The following is a 17528-nucleotide window of genomic DNA, read 5'->3' as shown; positions in this document are numbered from 1 at the left end:
GTAACCCTGTGTGCCCCAGCTCTGCCCTCCACCCCACCACTGGTGTGTCCAGGGCACCTGCAGCAGGGCACAGAGCAGTGGTCCCTTGGTCCTTCTAACCAAGGGTTAGAAGGTTGATGCTGTCCCCCAGTGCACCAGGTCATAGCGAGGCTTGAGTTCAGCTCGGGCAAGGATGCCAGTAACACATGGTGGCCTTTGAGAGGGGCAGGAAAGGGGAGTGAGGTTTGAGAGCATAAGATGATCATGGTGGCAGGAATGGGTCAGGGAGGACTTTCTGGTGGAGGAGGCATTGACGCTGGGCACTCTGGACAGGTGTGGGAGAAGGGAGGGGATGGAAGAGGACCAGCATTTCTCTGCCTGCTGTGGGCCTTGTGTATATGTGATTTGATTTAATTCTAACAACCACCTTGCACGGGGGGGGGGGGGGGGTGAGGGGGCGGGGGGAGGTTGGTGGAGGGGGAGGTGGAGAGGGAGCAGAGTCAGGTAGCGGTGATGTCAGGACCTCAGGCCGCCAGGGCAGGGCAGGTGCACAAGCATGCTGCAACTGAGGAGAGGTAAGAAACATCCCTCCAGGATCCGAAGAAGAGAAAAGTCGGCTGAGGGACTCCGTGGTCCCTGCCCGCCTCTCCCCAGGCAACACTTTCCTTCCTAGACTTCCTCACCCCACGGTCCTCAGTGGTGCTGAGATACCGGGGGCCGATGAGAGTCCCTGTGGGTGTGGTTCAGCTCCGCCCCTTTCTGGTCCTTGACCAGGAGTCTATCACTTCCCCCACCTCTGCTGAGATGTAGCAGACCTCCCTTGCAGCTGCTGCCCCAGGAAACGGGCAGCGCCCAGCACATGGCAGCACACGCAGCCCTCGGCATGTGGGGGTGGGTGTCACCCTTGACTGATAAGTGCCCTGTCCTCTTGGGGCCCCCTCCTGCCCCCTGCTTCTAGGTTGGCTGGTGACTGGAGGGTGCTGGGCGTTCCAAACCCCTGTGGTTGCCCTTAGTCCTTAACAGAATTCTCTCTGGATGGTGGGTCCCGGAGCCAACTGGTGTGTTCCTGGGATTGGATTCCGGTTCCTCCTGGCAAGGGTCCTGCAGAGTGTTCGCTCCCTTTGCTGTTTGCTGGGGAGTGCTTTTCCATTCATTCCTTAGGGAAGGCCCTGAGGCACAGAGGAGGGGAAACCTTTGTCCCCAGGGCTGCCCAGCCCAGAGGTGGAGAGCTAGGTCTCTAGCTAGGGCTCTGTCAGCTACGTCACCATCTCCTGGAAGGGCTCCATGGCTCCACTCTGTGGCCACCCCTCCAGGACAGGGAGTTTCCCTCTTCTCTCAGACCTTCCCCTCCCATCTCTGTCTGGCTTCTCTCTTGGAATGAATCTCACTTCCCTGTCCTCACCCCTTCCAGCCTGCCACCCTGCAAGACACAAGCCATGAACAGCAAACTGAATCATGGGCTGTCTGAGCAGTGAGGGACTTAAAAAGCCAGCCTTCCTCACCTCTTTCCCCATTTAGGGCAGGAGTCCCTGCTACCCCATGCTTCCCCCTAAGTCAGCTTCTCTTGACACCCCTTTCCATTTCTGGAAAGTTCTATCGTGCTGAGTTAGAATTAATGCCCTTATGGTTCTGAGTCCTGGCTGTGCATCAGAATTGCGTGTGTGTCTGGGGGTGGTGGTGGTGGGGCAGTGGTAGGGGGACACTTGCTTCCTGGCTGCATACCTGGACATTCAGATTCAGGGGGTCTGGAGTGAGGTTCAAGGGACTGTACTTATGAAAGCTCTGCCGGTGATTCTGATCCACAGCCAGGACCTCTGCTCTAGCCACACCTAAATGCCCAGTTTTCCCAGGCTCTGTAATTTTTGTAACCCCTTCATCCAGGCCTTGGTCCTGGCCATCCTTCTGCTTGGAGGGCCCTGCCCACACCCCCTACCCTACCTGGCCAATTCCTAACTTCCCCTTCAGGATCCAGTCCCCAGCCCCTTGTCGGAGCCTCCCTCCTGTCTTCAACTCTCCCCTCTGCCCTCACATGCCACATTCAGCCACACCATGTCTGAGTCTGGGTCTCCCCACAGTCCAACAATGAGAGGGTACACATTCTGTCTTTTTTCTCCATTTCTGTATCCTTGGGGGTCGGCGGAGGACCTGGCACACAGTAGGGCCTCCGGAAATACACATGGAATGAAGAACTGTGTTTGCGAATGCGAGAGAGGCTCAACCAACCTCTGTGCTTTTAACACAAAGTCTTGAGACTCGACCGTCCCATTTGGTCATCGGCCACACCGGTTCCACGTCCACACGAACCCCTGAAAACCAGCGGACACCTGTTGCACACAGGACCCCTGGTCTGAACCAGGGGCCAGATTCACGCTCTGCCTTGAACAGGGTTTTGTAACAAATGCCTTACAAGTTTGACGAAAGAAGGTTTTGGCAGACAGGCTGGATATACCGACACCCAAAGAAAAGCATTAGTGAGGGGTTATTCTTTCTCAAAAATTTGAAACTCCAGTGACGTGAATAATAGCTACCATATGTGGATTCATACTATGGGCCTGGCTCTGTCCTGAGCACCTCCACATACATTCTACCCTGTGAGCAGGCACCATTGTCTCATTTTACAAAGAGGAAGGTTACATGACTTGCCCAACAAAACGTAGCCAGTAAGCAGAGTGCAGAGATTGGATCTAAATTTGATCATAAGAACTGAACCATTGAATCCCAGGTTATGGTGCCCATAAGAATCCCCTTTGTTCTAATGGACCAGAGACTTACTCTTTGTATACTAAATTCTGACATAAAGGAATTAATCTTGTTATTAGTCTGGATAGTCAAGTCATGCTGCCGTAACAAATCAGCTCTAAAAATCTCAGTGGCTGGGTGGTTTCCTGTTCAGACCACAGGGCCAACGCTGGTCCCTTCCATTCACCACCCGCAGCTCCTTGAGCTCAGGAAGAGATGAGACTGTGAACATCCCCAAGCCCTGGGCTTAGGAGCTGCTTCCTGATCCTGGGTCGAGGATCTTTGTGCCCCACCCCCTATCAGGATTTCTGCCGAGATCTTGAAGCGTGCTGTGTTTCCAGCTGTTGGGGGGTGGGGTAAATCTACTTGGTAAAATTCATTAAGACGTTGACTGCTTTTGGAAAAGCTGCCCAGATCCTGAAGTTTCCTTAGAAGGAACTCACCCCCCTCTTCTATTTCGCAGGTGCGCAGTACACATCTGGCATTGGATTTATATGGTTTTTACTGAGGACACCTGGGTTCCTCTGTTTACTCGTTCATTCCCTCATCTAAGAGATCTCTATTGATCATGTCCTCTGCACTGGCCTTGTGCTTGAATGTCAGCCAAGATGAGCCGAGTCTTACTGTAAACAGAACAGAATTTCAAGACCCTTAGCATGCACCTTGCTCAGGTCCCGGGAGGTTCAGCGATAGCCTACGTATGTAACAGACAGGTCCAGGCATTTTTTCTGGGTTTGTTCAGCGTGTTGTGGACGTTTTATTTCCTCCAGTGAAAATCCCTACTATTTATCCTGCTTTCCTCCCAAGTGAATCCTTTCGGGTCTCGTTTTTCCTCTCTTCAGTCTAAAGAAGCAGAAGTTGAACCCATAAACACACCTCCAACTCCATCGCCTCCTTCTGACGATGCTGAACTTTCTGGTGAGCCTGTACCTGAGGGGACTCCAGAAACTGCCAACTTGAGCATCACCGAGCACAGCAGCCTGGAGCAAGGCAAGTCCCCACTGCGCCTTCACCCACGGCGGTCTTCCATGAGGTGACGCCTGTGTGCCCAGCCTGCGCAACGTATGCCCCATAGAGCCTCTCCTGGAACCTTTCCCTCCGTCCTTCGAGGAGGGAATTAGAACCATTCTCATTTTATAGACAAGATGAGGAAATCAACTCAAAAAAGTTAGGTGACCTAGCTGGGGCTCTTTGGCTTATAAAGGGCAGACCTGCATTTGAACTTGGATACTTGAACATTTTTTTCTTTTAAGAGTTTACTTATTTATTTGAGAGAGAGACTGTGTATGTGTCTGTGTGCTAGTGTAGGGGAGGGACAGAGGCGGAGGGAGAAGCAGACTCCCTGCTGAGCAGAGAGCCCGATGTGGGGCTCAATCCCAGGACCCTGAGATCATGACCTGAGCCGAAGGCAGACGCTTAACTGACTGAGCCACCCAAGCGCCCCTGACACTTGAGTTTTAACCTCCAGACTCTGGAAGGGCTTGAGTTCCAATAGAAAAGCTTGCAGTAATTTGCTGTTAATTAAATACCTGCTTTGTACCAAGTGCTCACATACTTCATCTCCAATCCTGGCGGTCCATGTCCTGGTTGGGATTATTGGCCAGTATTTTATGGGTGGAAAAATGGATGCTTGAAAATGTAAGTGATAAGCCCACAGTCACACAGCTACTGAGTGGTGGGACGGACCTCATGCCCAGGCCCGACTCCAGAATCCCCACCCTTCCCAGCTTTGACCACAAACTCCTGACTCTCAGAGGGTAGGATCAGCTCCTCTGAACTCCTGTAGGGTCCACAGTGGAAACTGGTGGGTGGAGAGGGACAGGCAGGCACTCACAGGTCAGCAGCAGGCCCTGGGGGTGCTCTGGCCTCCTGTGTCCCCATCCAGGGCTCTCACCCCTAACTCTTGTCCCCCAGCGTGTGCAGAGGACACTGGTCAAAACCCAAGATCTGCTGGGACCCCCAGGTAGCAGCGTGACATGTGTCCAAGGCTGAGAGGGGTCTGTACTTCCTGCCCTTTATCAGGGGCATATTGGCTTCGGACTGAGATTACCGCCCATACCAGAGCACCAACGTGCAGGGCAGAAAACCCACTCTGCCCGTGGGAAAGATTGGCTGGGCAAGCTGCCTTTCATGCATGTGTACGGCCTTGATATTGACGATGCAGGAGATGTAAGGACCCGGGGACGGACTCGTGCGATACGCCACAAGGAAAGCAGATTTCAGAACTCTGTGTGCTGCAACCCTAACTTTGAGTATATTATTTATATCTATTTATATATAGCTGTGTGTGTGTGTGTGAGAGAGAGAGAGAGAGAGAGAGAGAGAGAGTAATAGACAACAAAATATTCCAAGTCGTTATCTGGGTGGTAGGATTTTGGCGGGCTTTTCTGTCCTTACCTCTGGTTTAACAAGCCTTCTGTAATCCTGTGTATCATTCTTCTTCTCACTTCTGCCATCAGTAAATGCACATTATTTTAATAACTAAATTGGGAAGTCTCTGGGAGAGAGAAGGTATCCAGGACTGAAGAGGAAAAAATTTGTATCATCGTTTAATACCGTCACGGAGTCAGGGTGTTGCCGGGGAAGACTGGGAACAGCAGACAGCTTGGACAGAAGCCCTGCTCAGCCACCTATTTGCTCTCGGGCCTAGGGCACATTGCTTAATATTTCCAAAATTCAGATCTTTTTTTTTTTCTTTCTTTCTTTCTTTTTTTTTTTTTAGATTTTATTTATTTATTTGGAGAGTGAGCGTGAGAGAGCTCAGGGGCAGGGGAGAGGCAGGCTCCCCACTGAGCAGAGAGCCCAGTGTGGGCTGGATCCCAGGACCCTGGGATCATGCCAGCTGAAGGCAGACGCTTAGTGGACTAAGCCACCCAGGCACCCCAAGCTTCAGAGTCTTTACCTGCCCCCCGGGGAGTGTTCATGATCCCTGCCTCCCAGGTAGTTTAGAGGGTTGAGCGCAGCCAGGGATGTGCAGGTGGTTTATGGATTGTGAATGCCGTTGTCCTGGGTGGAATTAGGAGCTCTGAGGAGGGGCACGGAGCCGGCAGAGGCTATAGGGCCAGGCTGGAGGCTCTCCTGGACTCGGGGGTGAGTGCCGAGGAGGTGGGAGCCAATGCAGACAGAGACAGGGATCCAGGCACTGGCTCTTCCGTTCCCTGGGATCAGCCAGACTCTGTTACTGTCAGACGAGCTTGCTGAAGTGTTCCTGTTCTTCCTGTCGGATTGACAGCCCAGATGGTGAGGAGGAAGGGGCCTGAACCCTGAGCCCTGTCTCCGCCTGGGGAAAGCTACCTAGTAGTTTCATTCCAAGCTTTCCAGACACCATCTTGGCCCAGGGCACCCTTCCCCCCAAGCTCCAATTAACATCCTCCAAGGAGTGGAGACTCAAGAGGTTTGGGGTCTGGCCGGCTGTTTGCACAGCACCCCCTGGTGGCCAGATCTGGGAGGACAAGGGAGAGCGGTGATGCCTGCCCGGATTGGCGGGGTGGGGGATCCTTCAGCACCTTCCTCTGCCCACACTGTTCTCACCGTGGGACCTGTGTGCGCACAGCATGCATGGACCTGGCCTGACACGAGGACAGGCTGACCTGGCTTCAGGGCCCCTTCTAGTCACTTACTTTCTGTGGGGCCCTGTTCCTCCTCAGCAAAATGGGGTTAATCGTAATAAGGTGTTCATGTGTGCATCAGGGCAGCACACACATGCCCTGGGGTGATAGGGAGGAGCCTGGAAACGTGGGATCCCTGTCCTGGCTCTGCTCCTCCAGATATCAGGTGGTGGGAAGGTCCTTGTGGGTAGGACAGGTGGGCAAGCGGGAGGATTAAATGGGGTACTGCATGGGATATGCTTAGCAGGGGACCCAGCCCATGATAGGTGTACATTCATATTAGTATAATTTCTTTTTCTTTGCTTTAGGATCCCACTTGTTTTAAAATTTTTTTTAATTTTTCAATAAAAATTTTATAAAGATTTTATTTATGCAACAGAGTCACACAGAGAGAGGGAACACAATCAGGGGGAGTGGGAGAGGGAGAAGCAGGGCCCCTGCTGAGCAGGGAGTCCAATGCAGGTCTCGATCCCAGCACCCTGGGATCATAACCTGAGCCGAAGGCAGACACTTAACCAACTGAGCCACCCAGGAGCCCCTCCACTTGTTTTTTAAATTGCAAAGAAATACGTGCTACTGGTAACAGTTCAAGCAATGCAGAGTTGTATGAACTCTCTAAAATAGTAGTTGTGTTACCTGTCCTCTGGAGGAAACCAGTGTTTAGCCTTTTGGGTTAGCCAACGTTGTGTGGATTATCTGCACAACCATATGTTTCCATATATTACATGTATTATTTAATAATCATATTAATTATATAATGATAATTATATATAGATGATGATGATAAAACCTGGATACTCACAGGACGCCTGGGTGGCTCAGTCAGTTAAGCATCTGCCTTCAGCTCAGGTCATGATCCCAGGGTCCTGGGATCGAGACCCCCATCGGGCTCCCTATGCAGCGGGGAGCCCACTTTTCCCTCTCCCAACCCCCTGCTCATGCTCTCCCTTGCTATCTCTCTCTCTCATAAATAATAAAAAATAAAATCTTAAAAAAAAATGTACACTCACATAGTTTTTTCCCCTTTACACACAGAACCACGCTGACAGTGAACATTTATGAATAGCTAAAGAAATTGCTAACTCTTGGGGCGCCTGGATGGCTCAGTGGGTTGAGACTCTGCCTTCGGCTCAGGTCGTGATCCCGGGGTCCTGGGATCGAGCCCCGCATCGGGCTCTCTGCTCGGCGGGGAGCCTGCTTCCTCCTCTCTCTGCCTGCTTCTCTGCCTACTTGTGATCTCTGTCTGTCCAATGAATAAATAAAATATTTAAAAAAAAAAAAAGAAATTGCTAACTCTATTGAGGGACAGTCCTCAGTGCTTTTGTGTGTGTGTGTGTGTTCACTTATTGAATCATTGTAGCACATAACCTTCTAAACACCCTTGTAAAATAGGAATTATCCTTCCCAATTTATGGATGAGGAACCTGAGGCCCCCGGGTTCCCACCTGCAGGTGGTGCTGGAGCTGATGGAAGCACCGTGTGATACTGCCCTTCAACATCGGTTTTTCTGCAACTTGGTTTTTTTCCCCTCTTAATCCTGTATTATAGACATCTTTTCAAGTTAATAGGTAAAGCGATGCTTCATTCTTTTCCAAGGTTACAAAATACAGTCATCAATTATAGAATGCCTGTTTCCGTAGGGTCCGGTGAGATCCTGAATGACACACTGGAGGGAGTTCATACTATGGACGGTGCCCCCGTTACGGACGGTGCCCCCATTACGAATGGTGCCTCTGTTACAGATGTTGGTTCGGGGGGTGGAGCCTTCATTCATGTCACTGAAGAGGTGAGTGAGTGGTAAATTTCATTTGCCAAGTCGGTAGTCAATTTGTTTGCTCGTTGCAGACTTGATGGGAACTTGACGGGGCATGGTAAAGAATCAAGGGGGTTTTTGCTGAACATCCTTGTACGGAGGAGAGTAGACCACACACCAGGTCAGGGGGAGGAGATGCAGCACAAGATGGTCCTCACACCTTCCCCAGGGGATGGGTGCCGGGTCGTCGCCACAGTAACAACCTCCCTCCTGCTCATCTATGAAGACACACAGCCTTTTCCTTTGGAGCCCCTTTTAGACAAAACCAGATTGATTGCACATGTGCGTGTCCACTCCATTGTTGGGTAATTGGCTTTTATACCCGCAAAGCCATTTTTTTTTTAAATGTTAGACACAGTAAAGTACAAAATGAAAGCAAATGTCTTCTTTTCACAACAACCTCTGCTAAAATCCCACAGATTCAGCTCATTCTTTCTGTTCTCATGGGATGGAACTCAGACACTTCTCATGCTCTCCTGGATGTCACCTGATAATAACCTATTTTCACAGCTTTTTCCAAAGTCTAGTCTAGCACAATATCAAAATTCAGCCCCTTGGTCTCTCAGTTTCCAAGGAGCACATATCCAGCTCACAAATGGTTTGCAGTGGGGAGAAGGGAGGAGAAGGTCCCCGCACACAGATGATTGTCTCCAAAGAAATTCTTTACCTTTTCCTTATAGCCTGAAGGCAGGTGGCCGCTAACCTTGATAGAACTGATTTCCTTTCTTGTGTCTTAGTACATCCCACACAAGTGGTCTGGTCCCTCCTTCTGGCACGGGAAGTGTACTTAATTGTACAATGAATTAATTGTTCTTAATTATACTTTAGGAAGTATAATTATACAAAGGAAGGCCTTTGGGACTTCAGCTCAATTTGAAGCAGAGTCTCATTTTAAAATCTGTGACACCACCTTCTCTTTTTTTGTGGGGCGGTGGGGATTAATGCAACGATTCATGTTGTAGGGAAAAAGGTTCTGTGGTCAAATACATTTGGGAAATACTGCACTTTATATCCTCCTTATGATCGTCCCCTTATAAAGCCTGCAGCAAGGAAATCTACCTTGGATCAGCTTCGTGGTTTTAGTATCCCAAAGAGCTACTTTTTGTGAAACAAAACAAAATAAAATGACCCCCACACCCTCCAAATTTAAAAGGAAAAAAAAAAAACCTTTGGAAACTGAGATATAACATAGTTTGATGCCACTCGCAGCTAAACTGCTGTATCCCTTTCATGCATCAGCTTTGTAGCATTTCCCAAGGAAACTGAGTCACAGGGAGAGACAAATCATGGGGGCTCAGTCTGGAGAAGCCTGGGGAGGTCAGAGTTGTTGCCTGCATCTCTCTGAATCTCCATCAGGGGCTAAGGCTTTCAACTTGTTTTTATGGCTCCTGGATGGGCACCTGGGGGAGGTCACAGGGACACAGATGTGTTTAGACGGAAGTGTCTGGAGTTGGAACAGGCTGACCCAGGAGACAGGGATCTCCCGGTCACTGGGCATGTGCAAACTGATGCTTGGAATCAAACAGGAGAAACGTTTGCCTTGCAGTCTCTCCTGTCCCTGGGATTCTGGGATTCTGGGACTGTCGTGGTGTGGGGGTGACGTCACAGATAAGAAAGCGCTGTGAGAAAAGGAAGCTACAGAAATACAAGCTGATGGAGAGGGGTGCGAGCCGTCTGATCCGTCCAGCCACAGGCACACTGGTCAGAACCACGGGCTCAGTGACATGGTCCCTCATGATGCTTTTGTTTCAGAGTGTGCGTGCTGAGGAAGGTTTGGCGGCCACAGCAGCAGTTGGGGAGGCCGAGCTGCCCCCCAGCCCCACTGGGGAAGCAGAGGCCAGCAGTGTGCCCACCGGGGGGCCGGCCCTGTCCTTGTCCACTGAAGACACAGGGGAAGGGGTCACTCTGGTGAGTAGCTCAGAGCTTATGCCATTTCTGGGGGAGGGCGGCCATCTCAGGTAGGGGCGGTCACTGGTCTTCCTTCTCAGTCTGCAGAATGCAGAGTGGGGGTCTTGTGGGAACCAGTCTGAGTGGACACCGGTTTGGAGGCTGAGGGTTCTGCCGAGTCAGTCAGCAGCTGTTTGTGGACAGATGTGTTATGCTGGGCACACGCAAATAGGATAGACCAGTTCCTGGGGACAGAGCTCTAAGAGGTACAATAGGAGAAGCACTGAAAGGGGCCTAGAACCCAGACTTGGGGGTCCTAGAAGCCTTCTTGGGGAAAGGATGCCAAAGGCAAGATCACGGGGATGCCTTGAAGGAGCCCAGCAGCTGGCAGGCCAGCAGGAACAGAGGCCTGGAGGCACCAGCAGAAACATGCAAGGGGCATGTGTGAGCAAGAGGGGCAGGGAATGTGGCCAGAGAGGCCCGTGAGACCCGGGGAGCCACGAGTTGGAGCTGGAGTGTGTTCAGAAGTGGCAAGTCACTGAAGGGCTAGTGGCCTCATCAGAGTAGGGCTTAGAAAGTGGAGAAAGGGTAGGAGAAGCAAGCCTGGAGGCTGGGGCCTGGGATCAGAGGCTGTCACGGTCCGGGCAACAGGTGGTATTGGGTTGCTCTTGGTTTGGTCAGTGATGTCATATCCCGCCACGAGTCTCGGTGAGTAAAGGCTTGTAAGGCACCCGTGACGGCTGGTGACTGTGGGGAGGGCAGGGTTAGGCATGCGGGAGGTGTCGAAGGAGAGGGAGACGAGCAAGCTGTCAGTGAGGGCAGCCAAGTCCTCTAACAAGAAAGAAGGCTGGGGAGGGCGCCTGGGTGGCTCAGTGGGTTAAAGCCGCTGCCTTCGGCTCAGGTCATGGTCTCAGGGTCCTGGGATCGAGTCCCACATCGGGCTCTCTGCTCAGCAGGGAGCCTGCTTCCTCCTCTCTCTCTCTCTCTCTCTGGCTGCCTCTCCATCTACTTGTGATCTCTGTCAAATAAATAAATAAAATCTTTAAAAAAAAAAAAAAAAAAAAAAAGAAAGAAGGCTGGGCGTTGTGAGTCCCTGGGTTTTGTCCCAGCACCACGCCTGGGGCATTGGTGAGAGCCCTCCTTCTGGGAGGAGCAGAAGAGAGAAGGCAAGGATGGTGGTGCGCGGCACCAAGGGTAACGGTGAGGGACGGGTGAACCACGTAGGTGGCCTGCTGACCCAGGGCTCATGCCTCGAGTGGTGTGCAAGGCATGGGTTTCTGTGTGGGTGCCATGTTCAGGGCATTAGCATGAGGTGAGGTCTGGGAGCTGCAGGTGCCTTGAGGGCCAGGAAGTGCCAGCAGGCAGGCACTCACGGGGCCCAGGTGGTTTGCTGCCTCCGGCTCCCTCATGATGTCTTCCTGCTCAGGGTGTAGACGCTGAAGAAGGCTCGGCAGCCACTGCAGCTGGGGAGGCCGGCAGCACCGCCGGGGAAGCGGAGGCCAGCAGTGTACCTGCAGGCGGAGTGACCCCATCCATGCCCATCCAGGACACCGGGGAAGGGATTACACGGGTAAGGGGTGCGAAGTGCCCCAGCGCTGAGTTCGCAGCTGGGCGGGTCCTGACCTTCTCTGAAGACCCATCTTCATTCTGCTCAGCTCACCTAAAGGAGCCTGAATGGGGCACTTCTCTGAAGGGGAGCTGGCCAAGGCCGGGGTATGCGTGTGCTAGAGTCCAGCTGGCTTGGGGACTTCATGTGCTGACAGCCCCAGCAGGCTGGTGGGGAGCCCAGTTGGGGGGATGTGGAGAGCCAGCAAGTGAGGCAGTCTCAGGGACCCACCACCTCCACCAGTGGTGGGGCAGGAGCCAGGGTGGGGGAGCCTGGATATGTGCAGGACAGATAATGGTGGGCACAGCCATGGCCGATTTCTGGACACAAGCACAGGCTGGCAGAGGGCAGAGGGGATCAGGGTCAAGGGCAGGGCCAAGTCTCCTCAACCTTCTTCTTAGGCAGCATGGAGATAGTGTTCCCAGCTCGTGAAGGTGGGATGCAAATATCTCAGGACATGTGGCAGGTCTGTCCCTAAGATGTCATTACAGTGGCAGTCCTGCAAGTTCTTCAGACTCAGACTCAAACCTGGACTCCCTATGTCCACTGTTGTGTCCCCACCTCAAATGATGGGGACCATTGCCTCCTAGTTGGCCGATCCAGAATTCTCTTCCGTCTTCTTTACTCCCCACATCCTGTCAAGCATCAGGTCTTGTTGGTTTTCTATCTAAATCTCCTGGGCACCTGCCTCCTTCTCCCCTTCCCTGGTGCCAGCCTGTGGACTAAGACAGCATGTCCCCAGTCCAGACGACAGCTGAGGCCCCGGGCTCATGTCCTCCGTTCTCTCCCCCAACTCCTCCTGTGGGGGCAGCCCTCTGCTTGGAGCTTCCCATCACCGTTGTTGCAGACCCTGCTCCCCCACCCCTGCAGACCCTGCTCCTCGCCCCTAACCACAAAGCTTTTCAGGATCTGGCCCAGCCAGCCTTGGTGACCACACCTTGGTTCACTGTCTCCCCGGCTGTCAGGGCTCCCACCTGATTGAACTTCCTTCAGTTTCTTGAACATGCCCAGACCTTCTCCTCTCTGCCCCGAACCTCTTCTTCCCTCTGCCCAGCCCTTAATCCTGGCTTAGCCTTCAAAGTTCAGCTCAAATACCACTTTGTCAAGGAAATACCATCCCAGGAGCACCCGGGTGGCTTGTCGGATTTTTAACCAGCCAAAGCACTGGGCAGCGGGGTGCCGTGGGGTGTCTGGGGGACGAGTGCCCTGACCTGAGAGGTGCACTCCAGCCTGGGGTTCCAGGGCTCTGTGGGCCAAGGTGGGTCTTGCTCGAGCAAAGCTACGGCCACGTGATAGCTACGGCTATCTGGTGGCCTGGCGGCTTCCTGTCCTGCAGCCATACACCTGCTGAAGCAGGGCGGGTAGAAGAAGGGGCCTATTCATGCCATCTTTGTTTCAGGGTGCAACCAGGGAGGCAATGTTCACAACACCGGCAGCTGCGGCGGAAGTGACCCCCAGCACTTCTGAGGAAGAGGAGACTCGCGGGGTCCCCACCGGTGGCCCGGCCCCTCCCACACCCACAGCGGCCCCTGAGCAAGCAGTCGCTTCTGTAAGTGTCTCCTGGCATTTTCCGTCTGGCTCGCAGCAGGGAGAGGGGTCAGCGTCCTGGGACAGGAGCAGTCACTGGCCTTCCCAGCTTTGGGAGAGCCCAGATCAGGGTCGGCGCCCCTGGAGGGAGGCAGGGTGCTTGGAAGGAGCGTGAGAGAGCAGGTCAGGGAATCAGGTTCCCAACCCTGCGACTTCCTAGATTTGTCCAAGAATTTTCTCAGAGTGCTGCCAAGTCGGAAGGGGTCGCTAGGAGTGGGGGTGGGGTGGGCAGAGGAGGTGTGGGAAGAGGAGATGCACATGTGGGAGGGGAATTTTGAGTCTAGGCTTCTGTGAATGTTGCACGTACCGACGGTTGAAGGTAAGCAAGTGTTGTGAGGTTGGGCAGGCACTGTCGGAATGACAGTCACCCAGACTCACAGGCAGCCTGCCGCGCGCTGCGTCACAGGCCAGGTGAGGTGATGCCTCTTGTTGGTTTTGCTTTTCAGGGTTCTGGTGAAGAGGAGGACCTAGCAGCAGCCGCAACAGGGGAGCCCCTGCCTGGGACTGTGGCAGAAGAGCTGGATGGCAGGCCCCCCGAGGGGCCCCCACTGTCCATACCTACAGTGGCTTCAGAGAGAGGGGTCACTCTGGTGAGTGGCGTAGAGGCACAAAGATTTGGCGTGGCTCTAACTGAGGAGAAAAAGAAAGGTCGGCATCCTGGGAAGGACCTGCCCCTGGCTTGCTTAGAGGAGGGTTTCATTTTGGTTCATGAAGTTCCACATTTGGGCATTTGAGGGGCCTGCGACCTGGGAACACACAAGGAAGCCACAGAACGCAGAGGAAAAAGCAAGAGGTAAAAAGGTAGGGTACGTGGGTTCATGTCCCCAGTTGTCCCCAAGTTCAGATGAGAACTTTGTAACAGGCAGAGCGGGCTGAAGACACCAAGACCCTGAGGTCAGGTGAGTCCTATCCCAGATTCGGGGAAGCTTCTCAGACTCAGCAGGGACCCAGAGGTGTGTGGGGGTGACCTCCATGTCCCTTCTCCTACAAGCTTCTGTAATTCTGGGCCTTACCTGCATGACCTCAAGCAAACCTGTTCTTTTCCTAGGCCTCATTCCCTCCTCTTCACGGGAGGACGGCTGTGAGGCCGAGTCAGAGGATACAGGTCTGGGAATGTTTGGAAAGCTCTCTACGCATGCCCAGCATTGTCCTCACTTAAGGGCTGTAACTTCGTGCTTTGGAACTAGAGCCCCAGAGCTGATTCCCAGCATGGGCAGCTGTGAATCTGAAGGAAGCTGCTCTTCAGGTGTGAATATTTTTAAGGGACAGTCTGGTGACCAGAGTCACACCTGGTCACCTGCGCTTTCAAAGCCTTGACCCATGTTACCGGCATGTGACCTGTGGGACCCATCACAGCCCTCCAGGACTAACCCCCCTGCGGTGGTCTAGTTAAACCAGCCCCGTTGCTGGCAATGCCCCTGGGCTCACTTACTCATGAGAACCTCTTGGCGAACACATGAAACTACGCAGTGTTGACCCAGAGGCTCCTGTCCTGGGAATCAATGCTAAAGGAGATAGTCTGCTGTGTAAAAAGGCTTGGTTGTAGACACATTTGCTAATCTCCGTATTACCCATAATAGAAAAAAGTCAGACACAGTTTAACGAGACAGCCATAGGGAGGTTGATCGAATAAAGTATATTCAAATAACGAAACATTATGCAGCTATTAAAATTACACTTATTAGGAGTATTTAATGGTGGGAGAAATACAACACAACAATGAACGATGAAATCTGATTATAAGCTCGAGTACATTCTGTGGTCTTCACTATTTAAAAATAAACTCACGCACAAACTCGGGAAGGAAACACCCTCCTTGAGTGTTAGCAGTTGTGTCCTCAAAGTGGCAGGACTGGGGAGGCCTGGCAGGTTCCTAATACATTCTGGTGTTTTCACCAGGGGTGTTTATGACTTTTACAGTGGGAATTTGCGGAAGGTCTAAGGAGAGTCCAGGCAGGGGGGACAATGGGGAAAGGGGGAGCCACATCGATTGTAGTTTGTTCTGGCACGTGACTGATGAAGAGAGGTCACCCCTAAGACAGGTCACCGTGCCAGGAATCGGCAGGGAAGGGAAGTGGAAACCTCGGTTCATGAGCAAATGCTTTAAAGGCACAGTAGGGGCAGCGAAGAGTGCACCCACGCCGTCTTTAGGATCCTTGTGAGTCTCAAAGTCACCCAAGGCAGTGGGGGAAAGGGACATCCAAGGCTGGCTCTGCCACAGCTCTGTGACGCATTTCTCATCTCTCTCTCTCTCTGTTTATGTAACACGGGGTCTCAGCACCTATTTCATGCGTGGTGGTGAGAATCACATGAGTCAGTACATGGTAGAGCTTACCTAATGCATGGCTACACCCAGTCAATTACGTATACAGGCCCAGAGAGGGCTGGCAGTTTGCTCAGGGTCACACAGCTCCCAGGAGATGAGTAGGGGTGAAAGCCTTACTGTCTGGACTTTGTCTCTTTGTATTTTGCACTGTCCACAGCCGCCCATCTTCAGACATGAGCCGGAAGCCTGTCATCAGGGTCCAGGTGGTCCAAATGAGGTCACTCCACTAATCATTTGGGGAATACTTATCAAGACCCTAGTGTCTGCTGGGTGTGAGGGGCATGGCAGAGGCTAGGTTACCAAACCTCTGTGCAGAGGCTCACTGCGAGCCCCCAGGCCACACTGAGCTCATGAAAGGGCTCCCATATCGGAGCTGAGCTGCTCTATCATGTCTTTGGGACACGGACCAGGGCTCAATAACATCTTCTTATCTTGGCTCAGAGAGGACACGTGTGAAGGACAGGGCAGGTTGGGCCCCAAGCAGAAAAGGCTGGCACGGTGACCATTCTGGGGATTACATTGGCTCTGGTCAGGTGCCTGGAGTGTGTTATTTAGGGTAAATAGAGTCAGTTCTGATCAAGGAAATAGCAGAAGCAGTAAGAGGACTGAGTCCCAAAGAGACTGAATTGGGAGTCTGGGAGAACCAAAAAAAAAGGTGTTGGGCTCAGGTCTGGCCACCTCTCCTCATTGATTGGTGTCCTTAACTTCTGCAGGCCTTAGTTTCCCCATCCATAAAGGGAGGGTCCTTCCAATTATGGCGTTCTCCAGCTCGGCTCCCGTCTCTGCCCCTGAGTGTCTTCCTGGGAAAGCCCAGGAGCATGGGGGCTTCAGACACTTGAGTTTGCTTCTTGGGAGTTGTGGGATTTCCAGAGAGGTCTTTGCCACTTCTGTGCTCCAGTTTCTCCAGCTGTAAAATGGGGGTGGCGAAGACTACCCCTCGAGGATGTTGTCAGGATGAAATCAGGTGGTGTTGGTGGGAGTGCCTTGTCTGGTGTCTGTCCCCACAGACAGATAACAGACTATTCCTGAAGCAGCAGTGAAGTTGAACTGTCACCGAGGGGCTGTGCCCATGGTAACCAGAGCCAGGGCCCCCAGGAGCACCCCCAGCCTGCTGAGGTCCCACCCACGGAGCCTGCTTTAGCCAGAGGCAGCAGCCGGGCTGCCTCTGGGGATCTTTTTGGTCTGCCTGCTGGTCCCGGTCCTCTTGCCTCCCTTCTACCCTCCCCCGGATGGAGGGTGTTCTGGCCCTGTTGAGGTTGGAGAGGCCACTGGTGGGGATGGAGGGGCGGGAGGGCTTGGGGTCTGGGGAGGGTGGTGTCCTCCTTTTAGGCTGGCCTCCTCAGTGGACTTCGGATGCTAGCAGAGTTCCCAGGAGCAGGTCACACCACACAGGCTCTGTGCAAATATACTGTTCGTGTCTCCATTCCTTCTGGTGGCTCAGGCCATTGTGTCACCTTTTTTGTCAGAGCAGCCATTTCTCTGCACCCTTTGTGACAGCTGAACGCCCCCTGGGATACTGCATTTTCTTATGTTCTGTTTCCTTTTCCTTTCCAAGTGGGTATTCCTATCACTCTGAAAGCTTTTCCTGAGTACCCACCAAGGGCCATGTGCCAGGCACTGGGGCCTGGAGGAGATTCGGGTGCCACACCTGCCCTCCAGAAGCCCCCGGTCCCAGGGAGACAGGCCTACAACCCTGTGGACAGGGTGCAGGGCTGGTGGGGGAGCAGGGTGGCCAGGACTTCAGAGGGAGGCACATGGGCCTGGCTACCTTGTTCTGGCAGCACCTGGACCGGGGTGTGGGGCGGGGGGACCCTAGGTGATGGGATGGGGAGGGTCCCTACTGCCTCCTTCCTTCCATCATTCCCATGCACACTATGCGTGTGATGCAGAGAGGAAGGGCTCCTGGCCCAGGGTGGTTGAGTGTCCCTTGGGCTGGCTTATGAAGAACAAAGCCTTCTCCCTCCCTGCATAAGCCTCCTCTTA

At 53.0% G+C, this 17528-nt stretch overlaps 1 protein-coding gene across 1 annotated transcript in view; it reads left to right on the top strand.

The window, feature by feature from the left end:
- COL15A1 (collagen type XV alpha 1 chain) overlaps positions 1-17528 on the top strand; it is a 103247-nt gene that overhangs the window by 41441 nt on the left and 44278 nt on the right. Inside the window, exons 6-11 of the mRNA XM_032307715.1 lie at positions 3561-3708; positions 7967-8112; positions 9892-10047; positions 11453-11596; positions 13032-13181; positions 13666-13809. Coding sequence (XP_032163606.1) covers positions 3561-3708; positions 7967-8112; positions 9892-10047; positions 11453-11596; positions 13032-13181; positions 13666-13809 — 888 coding nt within the window. The remainder of the gene's footprint in view (positions 1-3560; positions 3709-7966; positions 8113-9891; positions 10048-11452; positions 11597-13031; positions 13182-13665; positions 13810-17528) is intronic.

This window comes from Mustela erminea, chromosome 12 (assembly GCF_009829155.1).
Source record: "Mustela erminea isolate mMusErm1 chromosome 12, mMusErm1.Pri, whole genome shotgun sequence".
NCBI classification, from domain to species: domain Eukaryota; kingdom Metazoa; phylum Chordata; class Mammalia; order Carnivora; family Mustelidae; genus Mustela; species Mustela erminea.
This window is presented reverse-complemented; position numbering and strand designations above follow the sequence as displayed.